A 15,288-nucleotide genomic window follows, 5' to 3' on the forward strand; every position below is an offset into this window, starting at 1 on the left:
AAGCAGTTGCAAATTATAAACCAAAGCAGGATGGAGTAGAGAAACAGTGGAAGTCATTTGTCTGGTTTTTATTTTCTTCAGTGTAACAAACTACATCATGTCATTTGCATTAGTTCTTGCTTAGCTGACTCTGCATAAAAATGGAGACACAGATTTAATAAAAGCAACTGAACAAAGATTATAGCAGCAATTAGAACAATCCTGTAGATTATTTATTGACAAGATTGTTGAATATTTTTTGAATGATTTTCTACAGGTTTTCTCCACTAATACGTCTAAAATCACACTGTTAGTTTTTATTGAAGACACGTGATTTCATACAGAGGATTGTCATTTATTTTAGATCTCAGACAATGCAAAGGATACTGTGGCAACCAGCAATACTGTGTCATCAGCATATACCTGGTTGAAAATGTCACTGGCAAGTATTAATAAAAAATCAACACCACATATACTGTAAGTGTGCCGTGGATAGGAAGGCAAGCAAAGCGGCTTTCAGTGTTTCATCAGACAGCATGAAGTTGTGAAATGCAAAGAAAGAAGAAAGAAAGACATGCAACACAGTTCACAGTTCAGGAGCTGGACTTCTGGACAGGACGATGTGCTGCCATCATCAAGTCTCCTGGATGCAACATCAGGTCTGAGCCAGAGCGACGAACAATGCCAAAGTTCACAGGGATCCAACGTCCAGTCAGACAGGAAGCAAAGAGACTGGCTCATAAAAGAATGACTGATGTCTTGTTCAGCTGAGGAAGAGGACAGTAGAATAGATTAAAATATCAAGAAGAGAAGCATACCTTTAAATAAACAAGTCAATTTATGAATGGACGCTGAAACAAAACATTATCTAACAAAATCACTCAATAATCAGTTCATTAATCTGTTTTTAGAGGAACTTTAGGTGCAAATTTTTGTTGTTGCTCCAGTGAAACTCTTTATATTTAATGAACAGACACCACTTAAACAATGCAGCAGGTATGATGGTAAAATAATTGCTGACATTCGCCACAGACAAGGATTAAAAGGAGCTGGAGGCTGAAGTTTATTCACCTAATTTCACCAGCAAGCGGCCTCCATCTAATAGCCTCTGTTGGGTGCTAATAGTATATAATCTGTCACCCTTCCCAGCTTCAACTCCTATGAGGTGGGGAGGACAATGCAAACTTGACATAAAGAACAACAGAGACAATGAAATAACTTACCAGAATTTTCTTTGTGCATGTTTTTTGTTGATAAAAATAGGTTTATTATTATGTTTGCCGAGTTATCATCAGTTTCTCTGTTCAGTGTTGATTTGAAGTAAGTGTGAGGACATTTGGTAAGGTAATATAAACCTAATCTGTTGTTAAATTTCAACATGAAGACATCATCAAAGATAATTGTCACTTTCCACATATAATGACAACATACAGACCTCTATACATACCAGGTCTTGTCCACATCATCATATTGGCATGTCAAAATAGCAAAAAGGGGAACCTTGTCTTACCATACTTGCCACACATGATGATTTATTGATGTTAGAGCCCTTAAAAGTCAGTAAAATGTTGAGCAAAGACTGTATTTGTGGTAGGAAAATGTAAAGAAAACTGGGCTCCCCAATGCCACTTCTGTAGGACAACTTTGCACTTTCTTCAGTACTGAAGAGACAATAGTTAAAAATTTGGCCTCTGCTTGAGTCATGCGATCGTTTAGATTTGCTCGAAACAATTTTGTCTGTGATCTCATTAAAGTTCATGGTTGTTTGAGTTTTTACATTTCTGGAGATGCTGAGTCTTTAAAATGGCTTCACAGAAAAGACATTTTTGAGAACTGAAACACAAAACATCCAGGTCTGAAAACAGATGAAGATCTCAACATTTTGTGTTACAAATAAACAACAACTCAAAGAAAAGTTGAGACAGTGTAGACACATTTCCTGAATTGTGTCTGAATGAACACAGACTGATCCAGTGTAATATTTTTATCTTAGTGTGGATCATTTTCTTAATTCAAGGGCACAGTTGTATGGGATTTGGTGTTGGCGATTGCGGTACTGACATACTTTTATGTGATATAAAATTGTGTAGATACTGTACCACCTGAAATAAGAGTGTGTTTCTTGAGTTTTCATTTGCTCTAAAATGTCCTACCTGATGGTCTGTGTCTTCACGGTCAGTGGCGAGGCTGGGGCAGCAGAGTGTAAACAACTTTGGAGGAATCTTTTGGTTTTTTATCACCACCCAGTGGCAGGTTGTGGACCTGCACCTGATCTGTACTGGACCAACAACAAACAGGAACCACAAATGTTCATCCCAGAATACTGCAGAAAGATAAATCAAAGATAAAGAAACAGGGAAGTAGGAGAAATGAACAAAGATGGTGGATACCTGGACAACCTGGAGTAATGGACAGTCATGTATTTGGAGGCGGGGCTGCGACTTTCCACGGCTTGGATTGGTGGAGCGTCCATCAGAGGAACGATGGAGGGATGAGAACTGTCACTCAGGTCCTCTGGTTCCTCCTATTCAATCATAGATACATCAAAAATCCATATTTCCATTCATTTCCAAAATCCTCAAACTACACGCTGAGTTTCTCACCGGTATGTCGGACATCTTGCCCTTCCTCAGTGGGAAGGTCTGCTGTTGGGCTGACTCATAGAACATGGTGTCGGCTGTCACTGATGAACGCTGGGGGTCACGCACGCACACGCACACGCACACGCACACGCACGCACACACAGGAGGAAGCAACTTTGCATTTTACTTTGCAATCTGAAATCAAGTATTGAAAGCCTGTTTTTAAACTGCTAGCTACAGAGAAAACAGGATGCTGGGTAGTTCTAAGATAATGACACAAAGATGAACATACCTTGCTCACTACTTCTACCGAGTCTAAGTCGACTCTGTGCATGTTCTTACTGTAAAGAGAAAGACAGTTCAGTTACCAACACAAGTGAGAACTTCTGTCACAAAGTGATGCAAATAATCAAAGAAAAAAACAAAACAAGACTGACTGAAGATTAACGTTCAGCAAAACTCCACAATAAACAGAGGTAACAAACAGGTGCTACATACAGTATATATATATGTGTGTGTGTGTGTGTGTGTGTGTGTGTGTGTGTGTGTGTGTGTGTGTGTGTGTGTGTGTGTGTGTGTGTGTGTGTGTGTGTGTGTGTGTGTGTGTGTGTGTGTGTGTGTGTGTGTGTGTGTGTTCTTCTTAAAACCAGAACAAAACATTGTGATACAAATTGTTATTTTTGTGGAAGAGAACAAAAATGCAGTTAAGCTCAAAATTAAAATCTAGATTTTTTGCATTCATGACGCTGATGATAAATCAGGATTATTTCTGCAAGTTTCTATTGCATTTTTTACAAAGAATGCTATGTCCACAGTTATTCATAAAATTGCTTCTATACCATTCCAAATGGAGCCAGCGATTTCTACCAAGTTCTAGGGCATTTTAAGACACGAAGTGAGAACAGCTGAAGCCAAATGTGACGACCCTCTACCTGGACACCAGGTGTCTTCCAAGAGCTGAGTCAGGGTCGTCAGCTGATTGAGCCACACCTGGGATTAAGCAGCTCAGCTACTTAAACCTTCCTCACAAAGTCAAGGGGGCTCTCTCTGACAGGAGCTGTGGCCTGCAGGAACTCCAGCTGCACGGTTTTGAGTATTTGATTGCTGTCAGCGTTGCACATTTGTGGTGGTTTTGCGTGACAATAAACCTTCTTTTAGTCACCATACTGTGGTTGTCTTCCTGTTTTGTTGCAGCTTCTGAGCCAAGTTGTAACACAAAGTTTTCTTGTCACTTTCTCACTGACACCGTCCTGAAGAATCTGATTCTGGTACCAGCATCACAGGACACACAATCCAGTGGATGCGGTGCAATGCTGGTATCCATGGAAACCAGCCAAGAAGGGCTCCACAAAGCCCCCTTATTCCAAGTAAGTTCTCCAAAGTACACCATCCCCATGGGCAAGCATAGTGGGGAAATGTGATGCTTTGAGTGTGTTTTTCAGTCAAATGGATCAGACAGCCTGGTCCAAGTAAAATGGAAGCATGAGAACAGAAAACTACCTTAATATTCTGCAAGAAAACAGGCAGTCTGTAGAAAAACGTAGCCTTGAGCAACAGTGGACCTTCCAACAAGACAATGATCCAGCTCATACAGCCAAACTGTTTGTGAAATGATTAACACAAAACAATACCAACATTTTGGAGCAGCCAAGACAGAGTCCAGACCTGAGTAATGTCAAGAATCTGTGGAGAGAGCTGAAGACCAGAGTGATGATAACGAAGCTTTCCAACTTCAAAGAACTGGAGATCATCACAGCATCCCAGTGGAGACATGCAGACAGCTTGTTAGCAATTAGAAGAACAGTTTAACAACTGTGGTGGCAAATACACAGGCTTTGCTTTTGATTACCCAGAAAGGGTATGAATAAAGTTGGGTTTTTAGTAAAAAAAAAAAACAACAACAAAAAAGTTACACATTAAAATAATTAAAAATGATGAACAGCATCTCTAACACAACTTCTTACCATTTTTTATCATCATTTTCAGACAAATGAAACCACTGGTTGAATAAAAATTCACTCTAAATGGAAAACTGGCCTGGATAGGACTTAATTTGGGCTTAACTCTCTAGCAATGATTAACTAGCAGTGTGCAGTGCTTCCTGTCACCTGATCATAATGGCCACTGTGAGGGTGATGAGTCCAGCAGACACTCCCACTGCCGAGGCCAAAGCGATGACCTTAAGACGACCTGATATTGGAAGCAGAATGAGGTTAATCAGACAGACAAAACTATGGATGGATGTGACCAAACATGAGATGAATAAAACCAGAAGTGCAGCAAACTAAAATAGAACAGTAGACATAAAAATAGAAACAGAAAGTGATTAAAGAGGGAAAGTGCTGCGCATCAGCGAGCAGCTGTCTAGACTTGGGCCTTGTGTTTCCAGTTCTGATTTCCAAACCTAACTCCACTTCTTCAGCTGTCTAGACTCTAATAGCAGTTTTCCACAACACCTCGTCACCTCCTCCTCTGCTCTCATAGTGAGAGGCCTTTACATGACTCACCATGACTCATAGACAAACAGTCAGAATTCATGAACCATAAAGAGCGAAGACCAGAACCTGGAACTGCTGCGATAGTGACAGGAAGGTTTCATCACTCATCACTTCAGACATCCCATGTGGTAGAACTGCAGCTAAATACTCAGAGCATTTTTTTCTTTTTAAAGATTGTCTCAGATAATCAGAGACATAGATGTAAATGTAAGACAGATGGTTCACTGAGGTTATCAGTGACAGCTTGTCTCTTAGAATGCAGAGAAAAGTAATTAACCCAAAATAGGAATATAAGAGAGATGCACCACTGCAGGCTTTCAGACTGAGTGTGAACATTTTAAAAGAAAAGCTAAAGTCTTTTGAATTCTATTTGATTTAATAGTTTACTGCAAAACCTCACATAACCACAACACCAGACTTGCTATTTTTTTGCTAAAATTATATTCTGTCTGTGTTCATGCACTTTTCAGAATATTTTAGGCTTTGCATTTTATATTTTAATGTATTTGTTCTCATCTTATGTACATTTACACAATTAATGTTCAGAATGTTGTGTGTTAGGTATCATGTCAGGAATTCACTCAGAGAAGATTAGCTGATTGTTATGGGAGCTAATCGGATCATTTAAATGAGCAAATTAAATTTAGTTTTAAACAAGAAAAGCACTCAGAGAGTACAGTACTACACCAAGGCTGCTCAGTCGCATCATTTCTGATTATTAGGTTCCGATATTTCGATATTTAGTGGGATCATGATCATGTGATCTTCAGCAGGCAGCGGACATAGTGTTCACTTGTTCATAGCAACAGTGACGCCACGATGCTATCTCAATATGACACAGAAAAAGTTAACAAATACGTGAATCCAAACTATAGGCAACATTACTTCCTAAATCGAACCAGGTGGTCCTTGTGTCATTTCTGACCTTCCCTGAAAATTTCATTCAAATCCGTTTGTCTGTTTTTGAGTAATGTTGCGCGCAGTTAAACTGACAAACAGACGAACAGACAAACGTCGATCATCACGTAAGTCCTCCACCACATGTAAAGTAAAATATTATTAAAAAGGTATCAGTTGCACAAATTTTCATCACTTTTCAATAGCAGTCAAGACATTTGCAGTTAACAACTAGAAAAGCACTCAGAGAGTGCAGACCTCCGCCAAGGATAGAGAGGAAAACAGAAAACCCATGCAGTAAAGGATCATGAGCTGGAATTGAATCTGTGTCTCTGACACAGTTCTGTTTACAAATCACCTTCTTAACCAGTTGAGCTATCTGGACACCTTGCTCCAATTTGTTGGACAACATACTAACCTATGATGTTTTTGTCATATTTTGGACCACATACTAAAACATACTAAAAAATTCAAAGTAATACAGAATCCAGGATCCTTTCCGGATTGCCACCAAAATTAAATCAGCTCTTCCTCTTACCATAGTCTACATCCCCTCAAAATTTCATCTGAATCTGCCCAGGCATTTTTGAGTTATCTTGCTAACAGACAGACAGAGACAGACAGACACACACACAAACGCCAGGTGTCGCATGTGCCACATAACCTCCTTGGTGGAGGTAAATATTATCCTTGTGGTGGTGCTGCATCCTCTGAAGAGCATGAATGTCTGTGCAGATTATTAACCAGATGTGTTTAAAGATATTTCTGTCTGAACCGAAGCTTCCCTAAAGTTGCTAACGTGGCTAAAGTGTAAATCTCATCTCTAATGGACAGCTGTGCAGCCATTTCACGAAAAGCATCCTGCAGATAAACAAATGCATGAAGTCATCTGTACCTCTGACTTTTACGGTGAGGACCGGAGAGCTGTGAGCTCCGATTCGATTCCTGGCCTCACAGTAGTACTGACCGCTCTCACCTGGACTGACCTCTGAGAAGGTGAAGACTGGACCGGACTTGGAACCCCACGCTGCATGACGGAGCACCGGAAGGAAGAAAATATCAGATAACAGATCAGGAGCACAAAAAGCACAAAGCTTTACTGACAGCAAACATTGACCATGGACTGATGATCTGTAGATTTTTATCATGCTAACATTGTACAGAGCCTCCGTCCAGAGCTAAACGGTGCCATGTGAAGTTGTCCACAGCTGGGTTGGCCTGACTGCTGCAGGTCAGGGTCAAAGGACGGCCAGCATCCACCACACTGGAGGGACGGGCCAGAACTGAAGTGTTCTTGGGAGGATCTGGAGAGGATGAAATAAGCAGGAGATTAAGAGAACAGTAAATAATCTTTATTACAAAGACCCAGCAACACAGACGACTGAGAGAGAGTTTACAATTCTTTAACATGAACTGTCTGTTGGACAATTTGGATAATTCAGCATCAATACATCACTGGCAACACAAAATCATTACTATTGGCAACAAAGATTCATCTCAAATGTTTAAAATAAACTTAGCAATCATAAAAAAGGTGAAGCATGTCACACACACTCCACTACTTACACAGCACAGTGAGGGAAACAGCGGGGGAGGTCAGGTATCCCAATCGGTTGGATGCTCTGCAGTAGTACTGACCAGCATGTTGAGCTCGAACTGACATGAAGGTCAGGTTCCGAAAAGAACCTTTAGCAATCACCTGGTCACCTATGATACGATACCAAGCAAACCTGCAGCAGAGATTGTGGAGATGATGATGGAAATGGAAATCTTCATGGAACTGGACAAAAATAAAGCAATAACTTGTATTTTTACTGTTGTTAAATTAGACTTGTAGATGTGGATTTTGTTTAGGTAAAGAGTTTTTTTCCAATTTCTGGGATTTTCATCAAAAAGAAATACCTTTATGGATTGTTATAGTCTGGATATGGAAGATTTTAATATGATGGCACATGCATATGAGAAAATAATCATGACAGTGATGAGAAAAACAGCAAAAATACACATCAATACCAGAAGTAAATACATAAGAATATCATATATCGCTGTATATCATACATTTTATATATAACAATATGAGGATATATAAGAATCACACATATTTCAGTCCGAGCTGCATGTGTTTAACTGAAATCCCTGTTGATCCCTCTCACCTGTTAGCAGGTGGGTGGGCGTGGCAAACACAGCTCAGGTTCACATAAGAACCTTCTCTGATGTCCCCTGGAGGACTAACCAGCACATGAGTGTTCTTTGGAGAGTCTAAACAGACAGAGAGAAAGACAGGAGCAATGTGAAAGAACTGTATTAATTTTTCAGTCATATTTTACTCGTGACATACGAGGCTCCAAATGTAAAACCAGCCATAAAAAATAACAATCTAGCTAAAATGAAGAAATACGATACATGCATAGAACACACAGGCGGTAAGTTTTAGATAAGAAAAAAAAAGACATAAACAAACAAACACAATCACACAAACGCACCATCAGTCCAACAAAGTAAACAAAATAAAGTGCTTTTTGTGCCCAGTATTGATCTTACACTGGGTCTCAGATGAAGTCTACTCAGCTTTATTCTACATTTTAAGGCCCCAATGAACAATTATTTTAAAAATCAATTCATATCTATTTTTCTACATAAAGCCTACTAGAGTAAATGCTGTATCGTCACTTTTCTACTTGCGTGCAATATAGACAATAATCTGTGCAATATTAAGACTTATTCAGTATTTCTATTCATCAAACAAAGGTGTGATTTCTCGAAGTATTTATGTGTATTTTGGTTTATTTTTAGTTTTGTACTATATTCCTTAAATGTTTGTTTAAATCTTCGCTGATGCAACGTTGTAAATTTATCCACTGTGGGATTAATAAAGTCTTTTCTTAATTTATCTTATCTCGTCTCGTCTCATCTCATCTCATCTCATCTCATCTCATCTCATCTTTTTCAAAGAACTCCCTAGAAATTACAATTGAAATATTTCTGTCCTCTGATTTACCTTTTCAGGTCTGCTGCAATATTGATCATAAGAGACCAAAAGTATTAATCAAAGGACTAAACATTATCTAAATTGAACAGCTATTGGTTCACGTTGTATCCGTATGACTGAATATTCTCTTTATATGGTTTTAAAAAAGTTGTTGACTAATCAGTTTAAGTCAGACTTCCCTCAGACAGAGGTGTAAATATATGGTTTTTACAATAAAAAATAAATAACAAATATCTGATCTATGTCTAAGTCTGGACTGGAACTGATTAAAGCAGCAACAAACTTACAAGTGACATTGAGTAGAAGTGGTTTGGAGCGATCTGTTCCCAGTGAGTTTCGTGCTACGCAGAAATACTCTCCTCTGTCTGAGTATTTGAGGTGCGACAGGCGGAGCTGAGGCCTGAAACTGTCTGGGATGCTGCCGCTCTCCATGTCTGGACAGTGAGAACACCAAAGATTAACGCTCATATAAACTTAAATTACCAGCATGATGCAAAAACACACATGGAAGAGATTTAAATACTGCACTTAAAAAACCTCAGCTAGTAGAACCTTTACTACAAACAATCAACCAGTTAGTCCACATCTCCCACCCAGCTGGCTCACTGTGTAGTGCCTAAAATGCTTTCTGCACCTTTGAACCATGCAAAGCTCTCAACAGGTGGAGCTGCATCACTGCTGCAGGTCAGAGTGACGGAGCCGCCTTCAGTCACTTCTCCTGCAGGAAACACCGCTATGGAGGTGGAGCGAGGTCCGTCTGGAGGGAAAACACAGAGATTCAGGGAGGCTGGGAGGGAAAATAATGCCAGATGCAAGTAGAGTTGTTGTCAAACTATTTTGATTTAGCATTTTTAGTGTCATAACAGGGTGAATTTGCCAAATCAGGATTGTTAAAAAGCAGCCATGTGCTTTATTTTCTCTTATCCTTCTAAACATTTGCCCTAAACACTTCCTAGAAAGCTTACGCACTCACTGTCTAACCTTGGTTTACTGACTCAGGGTTTTATTTTCTAAATCTTAAAGGTTTCAGTGTTTAGCCCACTGTTTCCAGATACATCCTCCTACAAACTTCTGTGATGATTAGTTGATGCTGCTTACGTCCCAGAGCCAGGGAGAGCGATGGCGACTGCACATTCTGCGGTGGGATCGGTCTACAGGTGTACGCTCCAACATGCTGCTGGTCAAAGCGGTTAATAATCATCCATTTCTCATAGGAGCCGAGGTTTAGTCCGTTCCTGTGTGCAGAGCATCAGACAATATCTACAGTGTAACAAACAACATTCTTATTATTTACTGTCAACTGTCCGTCCATGTTAAATCACACACCTGTAAAGTGCCAGACTTCTTCCTGGAGCTGCACATCCTTTGGCCTGGCAGCCGACAAACACTGTCTCCCCAAATCCAAACATGTTGGCGGGTCTGGCTGGATGCACCTGGACCTGGAGGTCTAAATACACAAAAACACACTGAAAACTCTGGCTGAGTGAGTGCAGCATAAAGATGTTAGTCCTGAGATGTCACAGCAGCTTCAGTGTGTGAACCTACCTGTCACATCCAGAGTGATGGTGTCTGGAGACGTCCACCTCCCCAGTGGCTGGTCCGTCTCAAACCTGAAGTGATACTGACCCGCATCACTCAGCTTCACACCCCGAATCTGGACCGAACAGCTGGAGTAGCTGCCTCCAATATACCTGGAATGTATGGGCACATTGTCAGGGTTTGATTTAAATTCATGGAAACTTTTAGAGCCGTAATTTCCTTTTGTAGCATCATTCGTACACAGCTCGTCCTACCGTGTGCGTCCTCGGTACGACAGGCTGATCTGGTTTGGGTCACTGTGGTGGGCAAACTCCCTGCGACCCTCAGCAGACACACGGAACCACATGACCCGCTTCACAGTGTGACCTGCAAAATTCAAGAAAAAATGAATAAAAGAGCAAATTTACTAGGCTGTAATGAAGAGCATGAGACATGCAAGACAAGGAACATTAAATAAAAGGCAGCATATGAGGATTTGACTCATGGAGTTGTCAGTTTTAACGGCTTTTGTCTGTGCAAAAAAAAAAAAGAAAACAGATAGCAGAACAGAATCTATCTTTAATACCTGACGGGTAGTCATAGCGGCAGGGCAGAGTGACAGTAGTTCCTGCCCACACACAGATCTCCCTCCGAGAAAATGACACACTCCACCTGCTCTCAGTACCTGCAGGACACAAACAGGTGTAAGTACGGATAAAAGAGGTGAACATACAGAATTATATGCAGCAAGATGCACAAATGCAAGATGCTCCTCAAATGCAAGATGGACAAAGATCTTGTACTAAAATAAAAGTACCAAAGTGTAGAAATTCTCTGTTACATTTCAAAGTCATGCATTCAAGTCTATACTTATCCTCCTGAGACCAGCCCATTCATCTATGTCTGTACTGGACATTTGTTTTTGATCTATATCTTTTGACTCATTTGAGGTACTTAATAGAGAACATCCTGGCCTTTCCAATGATATCTCAAGTGATTGGGTGGGATGAGGGGAACTTTGTTTTCATGCTGAGACAAAATGGAGACAGCAGTAAAATGTGCCTGCCAGGAAAAGTGAAAAGTTAAGTCAAAAATTAAGATATTGTCATTTCACCAATGGTAATAATATATTTTCTTGTTTATGAATATGCCAAGAATTATAATTTGGGGCCAGTGTTCAGTTAAAAGCTTTGTCAGGTGAAAATAATAGCTCCAGCTGTTGTGGATATGAGAACAATTTAATGGGGTTAGCTAATAGCTAACTAGAGCTAGTACTTTGTTTACATTCAAGCTTCTGCCCCAAAACACATTTCTTTGTGGGGTAATAAACGTATTTAATGTAAAGTAATTAATGTAACAAATAAATAATTGTTTATTACTATGCTTCATTCAACCTCTTAATTTTTTACACTAGTGCTATTTAATTTAGTTTCTTAGTTTCATGAAATGGATTGACATTCTTATTTTCTTGTCGACCTGTTTGGATTTTGAAGTGTTGCTCTTTTTTACGGTAAAACTGTTCTGTTGTCTCTAGAATGAAAATGTTTTTTATAAAATTCTAAGTTGTGAGTTGTTGTTTTTGCTCCAAAGAGGCAGGAAATAACCAAAAAAGTTACAGTTTTAAAGATGCTTTTTTCCTCGGTTCTCAGGAGGTTATGTAAAGGTTCAAAAGAAATAGCATGAATTATGCAGTTAATTTGCTGCATTGCTAAAATGCTCCTTAGGGATTACTAAATCTAAATTTCTATTATTGCGTGTTTTGTATTAATAAATTCAACATGCTAAGCATCTAAAGTTGTCAAATAAATGTAGTGGAGCTGAATAGCTGATGTGGGATGATAGAAACAGCAAAAGTTGCCTCATTTTTTAAGGTTTTCGACAAGTTTATTTATACTTATTTGAATATTTGCTGTCACTTGTGGTAAAGGCAGAAAATGGAAATAATCTTGTAAAGTGAATGCAAACCAAAACTGCACTTTAGTTTAGTACATGAGTAAATGCATTTAGTTACTTTCCACCACTGGTGCCTTCACACTTACATAGTTAGAACAGAGTTTTTCTGTCTCACCATCTGTTCTAATGTTTTCATTTAAGGACCAACACAGATTCCCAAATGAACCAACATCCACTGAATGTTTCATCCACAAGCTGCCTGCCATGTAAAACAGGCTCCTGCAGGTTCAGGGAATACACTGCTGGAAGCTGCAAGAAGTGTAAATTTCAACAAGCCACAAGTAAAATGTTTCCTTCAGTGCGACTCCTCGGAGGAAAACTTGTCAAACCACAGTTCTCAGAGCTCGGTTCAGAGAGTGACACACAAAAGTGAAGCAGTGAGACTGAGCCTGGATGTGCAGCCGTGGTGTCGTCCTGCGCTGCTAACTGCCTGCCTGGCTGACTACCTTGCACAAAAGGCAATCAATACTTATAAATAAACCTGAGCGTAAAGGCAAGGGCACCTGGCTGCAGAACCTTTAGAGCACAATAGATCCTATAAGTCAGTCATTCATTTAAAAAAATCACCTGATTTATAGTAAGTGTGGCACCGTTTAAACACAGGAATGTGTAATAAAATGTAAATAACTAAGAGCCATCTAACCTATCACCCTTTCAAGAACAATTTTTGATTCATTTTTGCATATTTTTCAGGTCACATTGGCTGCAAATGATGAAATAAAAGCATTTGTTGTGTATTTTGTTGGTTTTCTCTCACCTGGTAAAGCTGTGAGGATGCTGCCCAGAACTAACGCACCTGCCAACATCTCCGCTGACACGAGCTCTGTAATGTCACCGGAGAAGGAGAAAAACACAGGGAGGCTGAACACCCCTTTAATCAGTATAAAAAGCATCCAGCTTATTAAATATAAAGCGCTCGCCTCTTAGAGTCTCTACATTCACCTGAGCCAGTCGAACAGAGGGAGACTTGTGGGATGCGTGCGACCCCGACTGGGATGGAGGAGATTTTTATAGCGATGAGAGTAGCATGGAGATCAGGGTGGTGTGACATGGGAGGAGGAGGGGAAGGGGCAAAAGGAGGAGGATGAGGAGGAGGAAATATATGCGGGTAAGTTCATCTACCTCCTCGTCCTCCATCTTTTTTGCTTTCTTTCCCACTTCTCTGTCTGAAAGTGTTTTTTAAGGTCACTGCACTGATGACACAAATTTCCCTTTATGTTACTGTGATAATGTGACATCCTTGTGATTGTGTCACTTCCACTGCTTTCTATTTTAACTAAATGGGGAAATCATTGCCACCACGGGTTAAAAATGTCATTGACCTCTAATATGCAAAATTTACAGTTTAAGCAGGCAAACTCACATTGCAGGAAAAGACTGAAAAGAGATAAAAGAATGCTTTATGTAATAAATAGATATCAGGGTGATTTTTCTGTTTCTCTCTACAATGAGTATAAATAAATGATAGCCTGTGTGAATATGGTAAATAATCTGGTCAACATTTAGCACCACTTTAAGTAAAACTGCCTCAAAGATTCATAAACCTTCTGAACCTGAAGCAGCTCTGGGGGATTTTTTTTTAAACATATTTATTATAGTATCAAATCTTGAGCTTCTAAGGAAAAAGTACAACCATGAGTAGAAGTACACCAAACTCATATTAATGTCTTTTCTGTAATATGACAAAGTTATAATGTCACAAAACATAAGTGAGACAAAAATGAAAGTTACATTTACTTAGATTTTTTTAAACAAAAAACCTGGGAATCAATATGTACATTTTCCAAGGGTCCCAAAAATGGGAGCTCCACATACTACTGACAAAGCCTATTTATGTGTTTGCAACCATTGAAAAGTAGGAGTTTTTCACTCTACTCTCCACGTCAACTGTAGACAGATGTTTCACCATGCTGAATGTATCTTCCAGACAACTTGCTGACAACATATCCTGCTCTGTATCCTGCTTTTGAGTCATTTCGCACTATGGATCAGGTATGCTTTATTTTCCTCTTAATCTCTCTGAGTGTCCTCTGCTCTGTGTAAACACTGCTTTTGTTGTCACATGACTGTTGGTCCCAGATGAATCACTCATGTCTTCTCAGTTTCACTGAGGAATGCAATAGTTTTAGTTTTGTTTTGACAGAATGTGCTGCAAACTATTTATTTGGGGGAAAATTGTAAATGAGACATGTAGAATAAAACGATTTTGATGTAATATCACAATTTTAAGCTCATATTTGTTTCATTTTCCTGACAGAACCAACATGCCACGTAGGAATTGTTCAGGGAATGCTGGGGACTTGAAAATTCAACTACTCTTTGTGTTTCTGGCTCTGATGAATGGGGTAATTTTGGTATTTGTTTTTAAAGATAACATGCCTTTAGGGTTCAGAGTGTTAATTAGGGGCATCCAGCCACTGTAGGAGTTTAGGTGCAGCATGAACTGCAGAGAACCTTAGCTGCATGCAAGATCCTGAAAAAGAGAAAGAAATGTAAAAGTGCCCAAAACTACAGTTCATCAAAAGTGCATCAATCCCATGTAGATCCTCTTGTTAAATTGCCAAACTAAAGACAGCTATGGTGTGTGTGTGTATTGTTAATTGCAAGTAATTAAAACTGTACAAGGGATTAATGTTTTGTTACTCTAATAACTATAATTTGAGACATCAAGCTGTACATGATTAACAGCGTGGGCACTTTGACTGACAGGAGGGTATGATTATAGGACAGTCTATGGCACACATCAGCTCCACCTCTTGGATTAACTTTGAGTTAGTTTTAATGGAGTTGGAATTAAAAAAGAAAAATTTACTTTTTTAATACTGAAAAAAACCTTTTGGATGAGAGGTTAACCAAATAGGGAAGTCCAGTT

General features: G+C 39.4%; 1 protein-coding gene across 1 annotated transcript; it reads right to left on the minus strand.

Moving 5' to 3' along the window:
• Nucleotides 1–53: 53 nt before the first annotated feature.
• si:dkey-33i11.1 (B-cell receptor CD22) lies at nucleotides 54–13,416 on the minus strand. Its single transcript, XM_051957354.1, has 18 exons — nucleotides 13,174–13,416; nucleotides 11,050–11,148; nucleotides 10,739–10,850; nucleotides 10,491–10,636; nucleotides 10,272–10,392; nucleotides 10,044–10,180; nucleotides 9,580–9,702; nucleotides 9,233–9,379; nucleotides 8,110–8,215; nucleotides 7,523–7,686; nucleotides 7,111–7,260; nucleotides 6,852–6,983; nucleotides 4,670–4,751; nucleotides 2,854–2,902; nucleotides 2,583–2,672; nucleotides 2,370–2,503; nucleotides 2,133–2,257; nucleotides 54–746 (listed from the first exon to the last, which is right to left on the minus strand). Exons 1-17 carry the CDS (start codon nucleotides 13,307–13,309, stop codon nucleotides 2,155–2,157), a joined length of 2,031 nt encoding a protein of 676 aa, XP_051813314.1. The 5' UTR covers nucleotides 13,310–13,416; the 3' UTR covers nucleotides 54–746; nucleotides 2,133–2,154.
• Between the last annotated feature and the right edge of the window lie 1,872 nt (nucleotides 13,417–15,288).

The sequence above is a fragment of the Acanthochromis polyacanthus genome, chromosome 12 (genome assembly GCF_021347895.1).
Source record: "Acanthochromis polyacanthus isolate Apoly-LR-REF ecotype Palm Island chromosome 12, KAUST_Apoly_ChrSc, whole genome shotgun sequence".
Lineage (NCBI taxonomy): Eukaryota > Metazoa > Chordata > Actinopteri > Pomacentridae > Acanthochromis > Acanthochromis polyacanthus.

Bases quoted from the DNA above. Each gene is read 5' to 3' on its own strand.
- si:dkey-33i11.1 (XM_051957354.1), bottom strand. From the start codon at position 13,309: ATGCTTTTTATACTGATTAAAGGGGTGTTCAGCCTCCCTGTGTTTTTC. The intron at 2,673-2,853 runs GTATGTTCATCT...CGTGACCCCCAG, and splicing joins CGGTAGAAGTAGTGAGCAAG to CGTTCATCAGTGACAGCCGA. The intron at 2,504-2,582 runs GTGAGAAACTCA...ATGATTGAATAG, and splicing joins GCAAGATGTCCGACATACCG to GAGGAACCAGAGGACCTGAG.